Genomic DNA, 12571 nt, shown 5'->3' with positions numbered 1-12571 from the left:
TAAGGATCAACTACGGTGTAATTGGTGTAATTTGAGCCACGCCCCCGAGGCAGAATGCCCACCCGGACCCTCCCCTGGGGTTGAGCCACGCCCTGGGGTTGAGCCACGAAATGTGAGCACGTCCAAGTTGTTAAGATTTTGTATTCCCAGTCATCAGTACAGGGTTAGGGTTAGTACAGTACAGTGATATATTCTCCTACTCTACTGTCAAACTGACAGACTAATGTTCACCATACATAGTGGTATAGAGTACGGACATGTGGCGGCAGGGTGACTCTACCCACCAGGATAGCAGAGACCAGCCCCATCTCCAACACGGTGGGTCCCAGGTTGAAGACAATAGCAGAGAGGACGAAGGAGATGCCCCTGGTGCCCCTGTCAATAGCCTTAGACAGCGCCCCCGTCTGGCGGGACAGGTGGAAGCCCAGGTCCAGGCTGTGGAGATGCAGGAACACGTTCTTGGCGATGCGGCGGATGGAATTCTGGGCCACCTTCCCGAACACGGCGTTACGCAGCTCGTTGAAGAGGGCCGAACCGGCACGGGACACACCGTCTGGGAGAAGAAGAAAGAGAGGATTTCATCAGGGCTTTGGCTGCGTCGGGGCGGAGCTCAGCGGAGACCAGCCTTTATAGTAAATCACAGACAGACTAACATTGACATCCATTGAGCTGATTGTACTAGGCAAGTCAAATCAAGTGAACCTCAAGTATTTGAAAAAATAAACAAATACTATTAAGACCCAGGTCTGGTTCAAATGGACATGGCTGACAAATATAGCCTGAATTTATCAGAGACGAGACTGTTTACATTTACATTTACGTTATTTAGCAGACGCTCTTATCCAGAGCCACTTACAGTTAGTGCATACATTATTATTTCATACTGGCCCCCCGTGGGAAACGAACCCACAACCCTGGCGTTGCAAACGCCATGCTCTACCAACTGAGCTACCTCCCTGCCTGCCATTCCCTCCCCTACCCTGGACGACGCTGGGCCAATTGTGCGCCGCCCCATGGGTCTCCCGGCTGCAGCCGGCTACAGCAGAGCCTGGATTCGAACCAGGATCTCTAGTGGCACAGCTAGCACTGCGATGCAGTGCCTTAGACCACTGCGTTTCAGACCAGACCGGCTCGATTCAGTCTTATGTAGCAAAATCTGAAATTGTGTTTTTTACATTGGATAAAAGTAGAGACTCAGAGCTAGAAAATGGTATATCATACACTGCAATGGGAAAGTAATTCTGCTTTGAAAGTTGATAAACTTGTAACCTCACTTTTGAGAAAATGGCCTTTGAATGTTTTGGTAAACCTATTGGAGAGCTCTTCTTTGTCTACACCCATTCAGCATCGTTCACACCCTCTTAAACTATAGCCCCGCCTATAAATTCAGAGCGTTGTCAGATTGTCAGTTCGTAAATTCAGAGCTTTTTCGCTCTCCGGAGCGCACACTGGACGCTCTGGCCGAGGAGTAGGGTTGATCCGAGCGTTCTGACCTAACAACGGCAGTCAAGCACCCAAGCTAACTGGCTAACGTTGGCTAGCTTGCTAGCTACTTCCAGACACTAATGAGAGAACAGCTCACTCTGACCATTTTACTCGCCCTAGCAGAGCTGGTTAGGCTGTTTTCATGTTATCCAGAGCGTTGGTGACTGCAACTGTGCTGCTGGCAACAATTTAATGATGCTTTTTTCCCCAATGTTTACTGACACCGGCCATATTCAACAGGTGTTGAGCGTTCGAAAATTCGTCAGTTATTCTGGAGGACAGGAGATATGTTTAGTCATGGAGTCCCCTGACTAACAATTTAATTACACTTTTTTTGCTGACGTTTACTGACACCGGTCATATTCAACTCAGACGGGAGTGCTCTGAAATCGGAGTAGATAGCCAGAATTAACAATGTCCATTGAGAACGGGCGGCAGGTAGCTTAGTGGTTAAGAGCGTTGTGCCAGTAACCGAAAGTTCGCTGGTTCTAATCCCTGAGCCGACTAGGTGAAAAATCTGTCGATGTGCCCTTGAGCAAGGCACTTAACCCTAATTGCTCCTGTAAGTCGCTCTGGATAAGAGCGTCTGCTAAATGACTAAAATGTTAAAATGTAAAATGAGAACGCTTAATGACTATACCACTTAGCTAAGAATGAAGTGAATAATCAAGTCAATAAACGTTGGGTAGTTAGTTAGTTAGCATATAGTTAATATACTGGCGAGTTCCATGTATTAGTAGCCAACTAACGTTAGGTAGCTAGCTAACATACCGGTACATACTGCTGTAATGCTATGCGGTTCGTAAGGATAGCGTAGCTAACAAATTGTCAGCCAACATAACGTGTAACCTAATTTATTTGAAAAGTCATTACTATACTACATTGCTTAACATTTTCTTAACATTTGTCATAATTAGTTAAAGCACTGAATTTCTATCCGCTCTCGTTGGACTCCGGCTGCATATTTATTATTGTCGCAGTGACATCATGAACATTCTATTGAAATGGTTACTTGCATAGTGGAGCATTTTGTTAAGACATCTCTCTGTAGGTGATGGCTTTGTTATGGACGGTTTGGGGATCGCTTCCTTTTAGGTGGTTGTAGAATTTAACGGCTCTTTTCTGGATTTTGATCATTAGCGGGTATCGGCCTAATTCTGCTCTGCATGCATTATTTGGTGTTTTATGTTGTACACAGAGTATATTTTAGCAGAATTCTGCATGCAGAGTCAATTTTGTGTTTTTCCCATTTTGTGAATTCTTGGTTGGTGAGCGGACCCCAGACCTCACAACCATAAAGGGCAATGGGTTCTATAACTTTTCTCTCTCTCTGCTCCCATCCCATATCCCTCCCTCCCACCCTATCTCCGCTCCCTCATTTCCTCCCTACCACCCCTTTTCCTCCCTCCCTCCATCCCCCCACCTCTTTATCCCCCTCCCCTTTTCCTCCTCATTTCCCCCCTCCCCACCACCTCCTTTCCTCCCTCCCTCCCCCTTCCTCCCACCTCTTTTCCTCCCTCCCTCCCCCTCCCCACCTCCTCTCTTCCCACCCTCCCCCTCCCCACCTCCTCTCTTCCCTCCCTCCCTCCCTATCTCCTCTTTTCCTCCCTCCCTCCCCCTCCCCACCTCCTCTCTTCCCTCCCTCCCTATCTCCCTCCCTCCCTCCCCTCCTTCCTATCTCTCTCTCCCTCCCTCCCCATCCCCCCACCACCTCTTCCTCCCTCGATCCCACCTCTTTCCCTCCCTCCCTCCCTCCCTCCCCCCTTCCTACCACCTCTTCCCCTCCCTCCCTGCCCTCCCTCCTACCACCTCTTTCCCTCCCTCCCTCCCTCCCCCTCCCTCCCACCTCTTTTCCTCCCTCCCTCTTCCCTACCACCTCTCCCCCTCCTTCCTACCACCTCTTTCCCCCCCTACCACCTCTTTACCTCCCTCCTACCTCTTTTCCTCCCTCCCTCCCTCCCTCCCACCATCTCTTTCCCTCCCTCCCTCCCTCCCACCTCTTTCCCTCCCTCCTCCCTCCCCCCTCCTACCACCTCTTTCCCTCCCTCCTCCCTACCACCTCTTTCCCTCCCTCCTCCCTACCACCTCTTTCCCTCCCTCCTCCCTACCACCTCTTTCCCTCCCTCCTCCCTACCACCTCTTTTCTCCGTCCCTCCCTACCTTTCCAAGCCAAACCTACATATTATAAATGTAAATCACAGCCTACATCGTTGTCACCACATTAGCTAATGACGTCAAATCCACATAGCGACTTCAAATAACGTGTTAGTAATCCCACTACTATCATGTAGAACACAGCAGAGAGGAGAGGAGAACAGAGCAGAGAGGAGAACAGAGAGGAGCAGAGAGGAGAACAGAGCAGAGAGGAGAACAGAGCAGAGAGGAGAACAGAGCAGAGAGGAGAACAGAGCAGAGAGGAGAACAGAGCAGAGAGGAGAACAGAGCAGAGAGGAGAACAGAGCAGAGAGGAGAGAACAGAGCAGAGAGGAGAACAGAGCAGAGAGGAGAACAGAGCAGAGAGGAGAACAGAGCAGAGAGGAGAACAGAGCAGAGAGGAGAACAGAGCAGAGAGGAGAACAGAGCAGAGAGGAGAACAGAGCAGAGAGGAGAACAGAGAGGAGGAGAACAGAGAGGAGAAGAGAACAGAGAGGAGAGGAGAACAGAGCAGAGAGGAGAACAGAGCAGAGCAGAGAGGAGAACAGAGAGGAGAACAGAGCAGAGAACAGAACAGAGCAGAGAGGAGAACAGAGCAGAGAGGAGAACAGAGCAGAGAGGAGAGAGGAGAACAGAGTATAGAGGAGAACAGAGCAGAGAACAGAGCAGAGAACAGAGCAGAGAACAGAGCAGAGAACAGAGCAGAGAGGAGAACAGAGTATAGAGGAGAACAGAGCAGAGAGGAGAACAGAGCAGAGAGGAGAACAGAGAGGAGAGAACAGAGAGGAGAGAACAGAGAGGAGAACAGAGTATAGAGGAGAACAGAGTATAGAGGAGAACAGAGCAGAGAGGAGAACAGAGCATAGAGGAGAACAGAGCAGAGAGGAGAACAGAGAGGAGAGGAGAACAGAGCAGAGAGGAGAACAGAGAGGAGAGAACAGAGAGGAGAGAACAGAGAGGAGAACAGAGCAGAGAGGAGAACAGAGAGGAGAGGAGAGGAGAACAGAGCAGAGAGGAGAACAGAGCAGAGAACAGAACAGAGCATAGAGGAGAACAGAGCGGAGAGGAGAACAGAGCGGAGAGGAGAACAGAGCGGAGAGGAGAACAGAGAGGAGAACAGAACAGAGAGGAGAACAGAGCAGAGAGGAGAACAGAGAAGAGAGGAGAACAGAGCAGAGAGGAGAACAGAGCAGAGAGGAGAACAGAGAGGAGAACAGAGAAGAGAGGAGAACAGAGCAGAGAGGAGAACAGAGCAGAGAGGAGAACAGAGCAGAGAGGAGAACAGAGCAGAGAGGAGAACAGAGCGGAGAGGAGAACAGAGCAGAGAGGAGAACAGAGCAGAGAGGAGAACAGAGCAGAGAGGAGAACAGAGCGGAGAGGAGAACAGAGCAGAGAGGAGAACAGAGAGGAGGAGAACAGAGCAGAGAGGAGAACAGAGAGGAGAACAGAGCAGAGAGGAGAACAGAGAGGAGAACAGAGCAGAGAGGAGAACAGAGCAGAGAGGAGAACAGAACAGAGAGGAGAACAGAGAGGAGGAGAACAGAGCAGAGAGGAGAACAGAGAGGAGAACAGAGCAGAGAGGAGAACAGAGCAGAGAGGAGAACAGAACAGAGAGGAGAACAGAGCAGAGAGGAGAACAGAGCAGAGAGGAGAACAGAGCAGAGAGGAGAAAAGAGCAGAGAACAGAGCAGAGAGGAGAACAGAGAGGAGAACAGAGCAGAGAGGAGAACAGAGCATAGAGGAGAACAGAGCAGAGAGGAGAACAGAGCAGAGAGGAGAACAGAGAGGAGGAGAACAGAGAGGAGGAGAACAGAGCAGAGAACAGAGCAGAGAGGAGAACAGAGCAGAGAGGAGAACAGAGCAGAGAGGAGAACAGAGAGGAGAAGAGAACAGAGAGGAGAAGAGAACAGAGAGGAGAACAGAGCAGAGAGGAGAACAGAGCAGAGAGGAGAACAGAGCAGAGAGGAGAACAGAGCAGAGAGGAGAACAGAGCAGAGAGGAGAACAGAGAGGAGAACAGAGAGGAGAAGAGAACAGAGAGGAGAACAGAGAGGAGAACAGAGCAGAGAGGAGAACAGAGCAGAGAGGAGAACAGAGAGGAAGAGAACAGAGCAGAGAACAGAGCAGAGAGGAGAACAGAGCAGAGAGGAGAACAGAGCAGAGAGGAGAACAGAGCAGAGAGGAGAACAGAGCAGAGAGGAGAACAGAGAGGAGGAGAACAGAGAGGAGGAGAACAGAGCAGAGAACAGAGCAGAGAGGAGAACAGAGCAGAGAGGAGAACAGAGCAGAGAGGAGAACAGAGCAGAGAGGAGAACAGAGCAGAGAGGAGAACAGAGAGGAGAACAGAGAGGAGAAGAGAACAGAGAGAAGAACAGAGCATAGAGGAGAACAGAGAGGAGAACAGAGCATAGAGGAGAACAGAGCATAGAGGAGAACAGAGCAGAGAGGAGAACAGAGCAGAGAGGAGAACAGAGCAGAGAGGAGAACAGAGAGGAGAGGAGAACAGAGCAGAGAAGTCGGGACACAGAGCCAACACTAAGTTTGATACACTTGTTGTTTAATGGTTCCCTACCCCAGATAGATTCTATATTAACTCCTGGACTGTGACAACAATATTCTGTTCAAAATATTAAAATAAAAAATGTTTTGTGTCTTTCTAGTTTGTGTAGAAAAGCGTGTGTGTGACTTACAGCCAATCAGAACAGCAGTTGCCATGGTAGCAACAGTGCTGGGGGCATCGCTCAGGTTCAACATGTGTCCTGACAGTCCATTCAGCTCGTCCACAGCATACTTAAACATGAAGGGTACCATAACGTTGGTCATCTGGAGAACGGGGGGGCAGAGATGAGAGAGAGAGAGACAGAGTTGTGAAAACATTCATTTCCACTCCTCTGATGGTAGAAGCATTTAGGCTGGCTGTGTGTTATTCCTCGTGGGGACCGGAGATCCCTAAAAAAGTCTGGATAGAAAAACAAGGAAAAGTAAATATTACACCGTTACAGAAATCAGGAATGCTTTATAGATCTCCATATCTACATGAGTGACTGTGTCGAACACGCCACCTCCTGTTGTTAAATTGGGTACCTATTGACCCAAAAAAAATGTTATGAAATACAGTACCATTCAAAAGTTTGGACACAACTACTCATTCCAGGGTTGTTCATTATTTTACCTTTTTTTTTTTTTTTTTTACATTGTAGAATAATAGTGAAGACATCAAAACCATGAAATAACACATATGGAATCATGTAGTAACCAAAAAAGTGATAAACAGTAGCCACCCCTTTGCCTTGATGACAGCTTTGCACAATATTGGCATTCTCTCAACCAGCTTCATGAGGTAGTCACCTGGAATGCATTTCAATTAAGAGGTGTGCCTTATAAAAGTTAATTTGTGGAATTTCTTTCCTTCTTAATGCGTTTGAGCCAATCAGTTGTGTTGTGACAAGGTAGGGGGGGGTATACAGCTTCCGGTGCGAATGTAAACCAACAGCTAAACAAAGTCTAATAATCTATCTAGCTAACTCCCAGAATTAGGCTAGTAATATTAGGAAATTTCGGGTCATGCAGAGAGTAAAAAAGCTTTAGACAATGTTGTTCGGTTGTAGGGTGCTCCCGACGATCGGGAACAAACCTATTGACAGAAATTAAAACGTATAGATTTCCATGGATACATGGATACTTGCTGTAAAACGAGGTGGTTGGACGCCAACGTCAAATGCAAGGGACACTTCGCAGCGCATACTTCATTACTGGCTCCTCTCCATCCCTCACCGAGCCCAGAACAAAACAAAACGCTTAAAGGGAATAGAGATATCAGAGGGAAACAAGATCAGCACAGCCTCAGCCTGTAAAAGAGGAAATGGAGACCGGAGTGGGCCGCCGTGAATTGTGCATGAAAAACCCAGACAACACCCCATAGGCGAGTGTGTCAGTTGGAACCACAGATGGGAGTCAAGACCGGAACTCCCCAGACCAAGACCCAACCCCTTGAGATCCAATCCAAGACCCAACCCCTTGAGATCCAATCCAAGACCCAACCCCTTGAGATCCAATCCAAGACCCAACCCCTTGAGATCCAATCCAAGACCCAACCCCTTGAGATCCAATCCAAGACCCAACCCCTTGAGATCCAATCCAAGACCCAATGTACCGAGACAGATTTCAAGTACAAAAGGGGCCGTCATTTGAAAACAAACATGAAAACGTAAAACATGTCAATATTCTGGACAATTTTAGGGGCAATGAACTATCTGCTGTCATTTCCTGACATGTCATTTGAAATGGCAGTCGTGCTGGAGGTTGGTCTTAGTCTAGCGGTACTAGTGTTGAGCGATTAGTGCTTTTTGAGGTCTGTTTCGGTGTGATTATAAAAAAAATAGTCACGGTTTTCGGTTTCAATAATTATTTTCAACATTAAAATGCACTATGCATTGTGGGTTGATTGCCGTAACAACACAGTGACCGCCCATTACTGCTTATCACTTATTAACCATCATTTATTTACATTACTTTAATAAAATATGTTTTATTTGAATACTTTATTTAATTCCAAGTCATCTCATCTCTATAGAGCTGCTGTCTGACAGAATCACTATTTTAGTAGTTCTTCAAAGTAAATAAGGCCTACTTTTAGGACTGCTGAATACCAACTATCAATCACTTAGATCATGTATTTTCAGGTAGAAATTTTTGTTATTGACCAAATACTTATTTTCCACCATAATTTGCAAATAAATTCATTAAAAATCCTACAATGTGATTTTCAGGATTTTTTTTCTCAATTTGTCTGTCATAGTTGACGTGTACCTATGATGAATATTACAGGCCTCTCTCATCTTTTTAAGTGGGAGAACTTGCACAATTGGTGGCTGACTAAATACATTTTTTCCCCACTGTATTTTCAGGTAGAGATGCCTCGCGAAGCAACTCTCCATCACTCATTCTTCTGTCCGTTCTCTCTGCGCTAAACTATGTAGAATATTGGCCTGTTGGAAACTACAACATTGCACAGTTCGGGCTTGATCTGATTTATCTATAGAGAAACTAACTGCACATTCAAATAATTGAACCTATGTTGGTCAATTAGTTGTTTAAAAAACGAAAAATAACGGACATTTTGGTTAATCGCTCAGCTCTATAGAGTAAACTGTAAGTCGCTCTGGATAAGAGTGTCTGCTAAATGACTAAATGCCGTCCCTAGGAGGGGTGCGTCACTTGAGTGGGTTGAGTTACTGACGTGATCTTCCTGTCTGGGTTGGCGCCCCCCCTTGGTTTGTGCTGTGGTGGAGACCTCTGTGGGCTATACTCGGCCTTGTCTCAGGATTGTAAGTTGGTGGTTGAGGATATCCCTCTGGTGGTGCGGGGGCTGTGCTTTGGCAGAGTGGGTGGGGTTATATCCTTCCTGTTTGGCCCTGTCCGGGGGTTTCTTCGGATGGGGCCACAGTGTCTCCGGACCGCTCCTGTCTCAGCCTCCAGTATTTATGCTGCAGTAGTTTTGTGTCGGGGGCTGGGGTTAGTTGGTTATACCTGGAGTACTTCTCCTGTCTTATCCAGTGTCCTGTGTGAATTTAAGTATGCTCTCTCTAATTCTCTCGTTCTCTCTTTCTCTCTGAGAACCTGAGCCCTAGGACCATACGTCAGGACTACCGGGCATGCTGACACCTTGCTGTCCCCAGTCCGCCTGGCCTTGCTGCTATTCCAGTTTCAACTGTTCTGCCTGCGGTTACGAAACCCCTACCTGTCCCAGACCTCCTGTTTTCAACTCTTAATGATCGGCTATGAAAAGCCAACTGAGATTTATTCCTGATTATTATTTGACCATGCTTGTCACTTATGAACATTTTTGAACATCTTGGCATGGTTCTGTTATAATCTCCACCCGGCACAGCCAGAAGAGGACTGGCCACCCCTCATAGCCTGGTTCCTCTCTAGGTTTCTTCCTAGGTTTTGGCCTTTCTAGGGAGTTTTTCCTAGCCACCGTGCTTCTACACCTGCATTACTAGCTGTTTGGGGTTTTAGGCTGAATTTCTGTACAGCACTTCGAGATATTAGCTGATGTAAGGGCTATATAAAATAAAATTGATTGAAATTGAATTGATTAATACAGAAGATAGCCTTATTTGGTAAAAGACCAAGTCCATATTATGGCAAGAAAATATCAAATAATCAAAGAGCAACGACAGTCCATCATTACTTTAAGACATGAAGGTCAGTCAATCCGCAAATTCTGAAGAACTTTGAAAGTTTCTTCAAGTGCAGTCGCAAAAACCATCAAGCGCTATGATGAAACTGGCTCTCATGAGGATCGCCACAGGAATGGAAGACCCAGAGTTACCTCTGCTGCAGAGGATAAGTTCATTAGAGTTACCAGCCTCAGAAAATGCAGCCCAAATAAGTGCTTCACAGAGTTCAAGTAACAGACACATCTCAACATCAACTGTTCAGAGGGGATTGTGTGAATCAGGCCTTCATGGTCAAATTACTGCAAAGAAACCACTACTAAAAAACACCAATAAGAAGAAGAGACCTGCTTGTGCCAAGAAACACGAGCAATGGACATTAGGCCGGTGGAAATCTGTCCTTTGGTCTGGAGTCCAAATTTGAGATTTTTGGTTCCAACCGCCGTGTCTTTGTGAGATGCAGAGTAGGTGAACTGATGATCTCCGCATGTGTAGTTCCCACCGTAAAGCATGGAGGAGGTGGTGTGATGGTGTGGGGGTGCTTTGATGGTGACACTGTCTGTGATTTATTTAGAATTCAAGGCACACTTAACCAGCATGGCTACCACAGCATTCTGAAGCGATACGCCATCCCATCTGGTTTGGGCTTAGTGGGACTATATTTTGTTTTTCAACAGGACAATGACCCAACACACCTCCAGGCTGTGTAAGGGCTATTTTACCAAGAAGGAGAGTGATGGAGTGCTGCATCAGATGACCTGGCCTCCACAATCCCCCGACCTCAACCCAATTGAGATGGTTTGGGATGAGTTGGACCGCAGAGTGAAGGAAAAGCAGCCAACAAGTGCTCAGCATATGTGGGAACTCCAAGACTGTTGGAAAAGCATTCCAGGTGAAGCTGGTTGAGAGAATGCCAAGAGTGTGCAAAGCTGTCATCAAGGCAAAGGGTGGCTACTTTGAAGAATCTCTCAAATATAAAATATATTTTGATTTGTTTAATACTTTTTGGGTTACTACATGATTCCATATGTGTTATTTCATAGTTTTGATGTCTTCACTATTATTCTACGACGTAGAAAATAGTTAAAATAAAGAAAATCCATTGAATGAGTAGGTGTGTTCAAACGTTTGACTGGAAACTGTATATATTTAAAAACAAATATTCAATGAGTGTATTGTTAAAATAAAGTTAAGGAAATACAGGCTCCACATTACTACAAGACAAAACAACTTAATCAAGCCTGATTGTGTTGTTAGTATCAAAGCTTATTTTCATATTATTTTTTTAAAGGTAGTGGAATGGGGTAATGTCTTATTGTGGAAAGAATGCAATACATTACCTTGTATGCGGTACAAATCAAATTATTGTAGGAGCACCTCCAAGAGTATGAATTAGGCTGTTTGAGAAGGTTTGAATCCTAAACTACCTGCCTACACATTGTTGAGGAGCTTGGAGGGGACGGCCCATCAGGAAGCTTCTACCCCCAAGCCATAAGACTCCTGAACAGCTAATCATGGCTACCCAGACTCTTTTTTTTATTTTCTTAAAACTGCATTGTTGGTTAAGGGCTTGTAAGTAAGCATTTCACTGTAATGTCTACACCTGTTGTATTCGGCACATGTGGCAAATACAAATTTGATTTGATAGTTTGCAAGCCCTGCCACAGTCGTCGAGCGTCAGAGCCGGTGTAGTGAGGTGGTAGAGATGGAGGAGGGGAGGGATACAGCACTTAAACCTGGGATATCAAGGTTGGCCTTAGTGGGAGTGATCATAGAATTCTATGGGAGTGACCTTACTGAGTAAAGTATTTTTTATGTAATTTTAACGAATCACGTCTGCGAGGCATGGCTCCAAATGGAAGCAAGACACGTATGGAAGACACGTACAGGGCAGGGTTAGGGGGGAAAGTGCTGTGTGAGATGATTGGTTGGTAGATTAAGCCGATTAAACCAATGCCTATGCACCGGGAGCTTCTCCTTGTCTTTCTATTTGCTAATGAAGGACAAGTTTGACGCGTTGGTCCACCAGACTCTGGTGTCTGGTAACGAGATTACTGGTACGATGGATGGGGTCTTTATAAAGCTGAAGATAATCCTTGTTTAACACACCAATCTAGACATCAGAGGTAGAGATGAAGACATCTGGTCTAGACAGTGAGATGGGGATACTCCTCAGGCCCTGGCAGTGAGATGGGGATACTCCTCAGGCCCTGACAGTGAGATGGGGAGACTCCTCAGGCTCTGGCAGTGAGATGGGGATACTCCTCAGGCCCTGACAGTGAGATGGGGAGACTCCTCAGGCTCTGACAGTGAGATGGGGAGACTCCTCAGGCCCTGACAGTGAGATGGGGAGACTCCTCAGGCCCTGACAGTGAGATGGGGAGACTCCTCAGGCCCTGACAGTGAGATGGGGAGACTCCTCAGGCCCTGACAGTGAGATGGGGAGACTCCTCAGGCCCTGACAGTGAGATGGGGAGACTCCTCAGGCCCTGACAGTGAGATGGGGAGACTCCTCAGGCTCTGGCAGTGAGATGGGGAGACTCCTCAGGCTCTGACAGGGAGATGGGGAGACTCCTCAGGCTCTGGCAGTGAGATGGGGAGACTCCTCAGGCCCTGACAGTGAGATGGGGAGACTCCTCAGGCTCTGGCAGTGAGATGGGGAGACTCCTCAGGCTCTGGCAGGGCAAGGGGAATCAAGCAGACACAGATACCTACACTAAAAGAAGCTTGAAAACCAGACAGACATCACAG

At 46.9% G+C, this 12571-nt stretch overlaps 1 protein-coding gene across 1 annotated transcript in view; it reads right to left on the bottom strand.

Annotated features, from left to right (window-relative positions):
- LOC121558029 (iron-sulfur clusters transporter ABCB7, mitochondrial) overlaps positions 1–12571 on the bottom strand; it is a gene marked incomplete at its 3' end in the record, with an annotated part of 40806 nt that overhangs the window by 5300 nt on the left and 22935 nt on the right. Inside the window, 2 exon segments of the mRNA XM_045216776.1 lie at positions 285–553; positions 6329–6461. Coding sequence (XP_045072711.1) covers positions 285–553; positions 6329–6461 — 402 coding nt within the window.

This window comes from Coregonus clupeaformis, unplaced genomic scaffold (genome assembly GCF_020615455.1).
Source record: "Coregonus clupeaformis isolate EN_2021a unplaced genomic scaffold, ASM2061545v1 scaf0795, whole genome shotgun sequence".
Classification (NCBI taxonomy): domain Eukaryota; kingdom Metazoa; phylum Chordata; class Actinopteri; order Salmoniformes; family Salmonidae; genus Coregonus; species Coregonus clupeaformis.
Note: the sequence above shows the minus strand (reverse complement) of the source record. Positions and strands in the feature narration are given on the sequence as shown.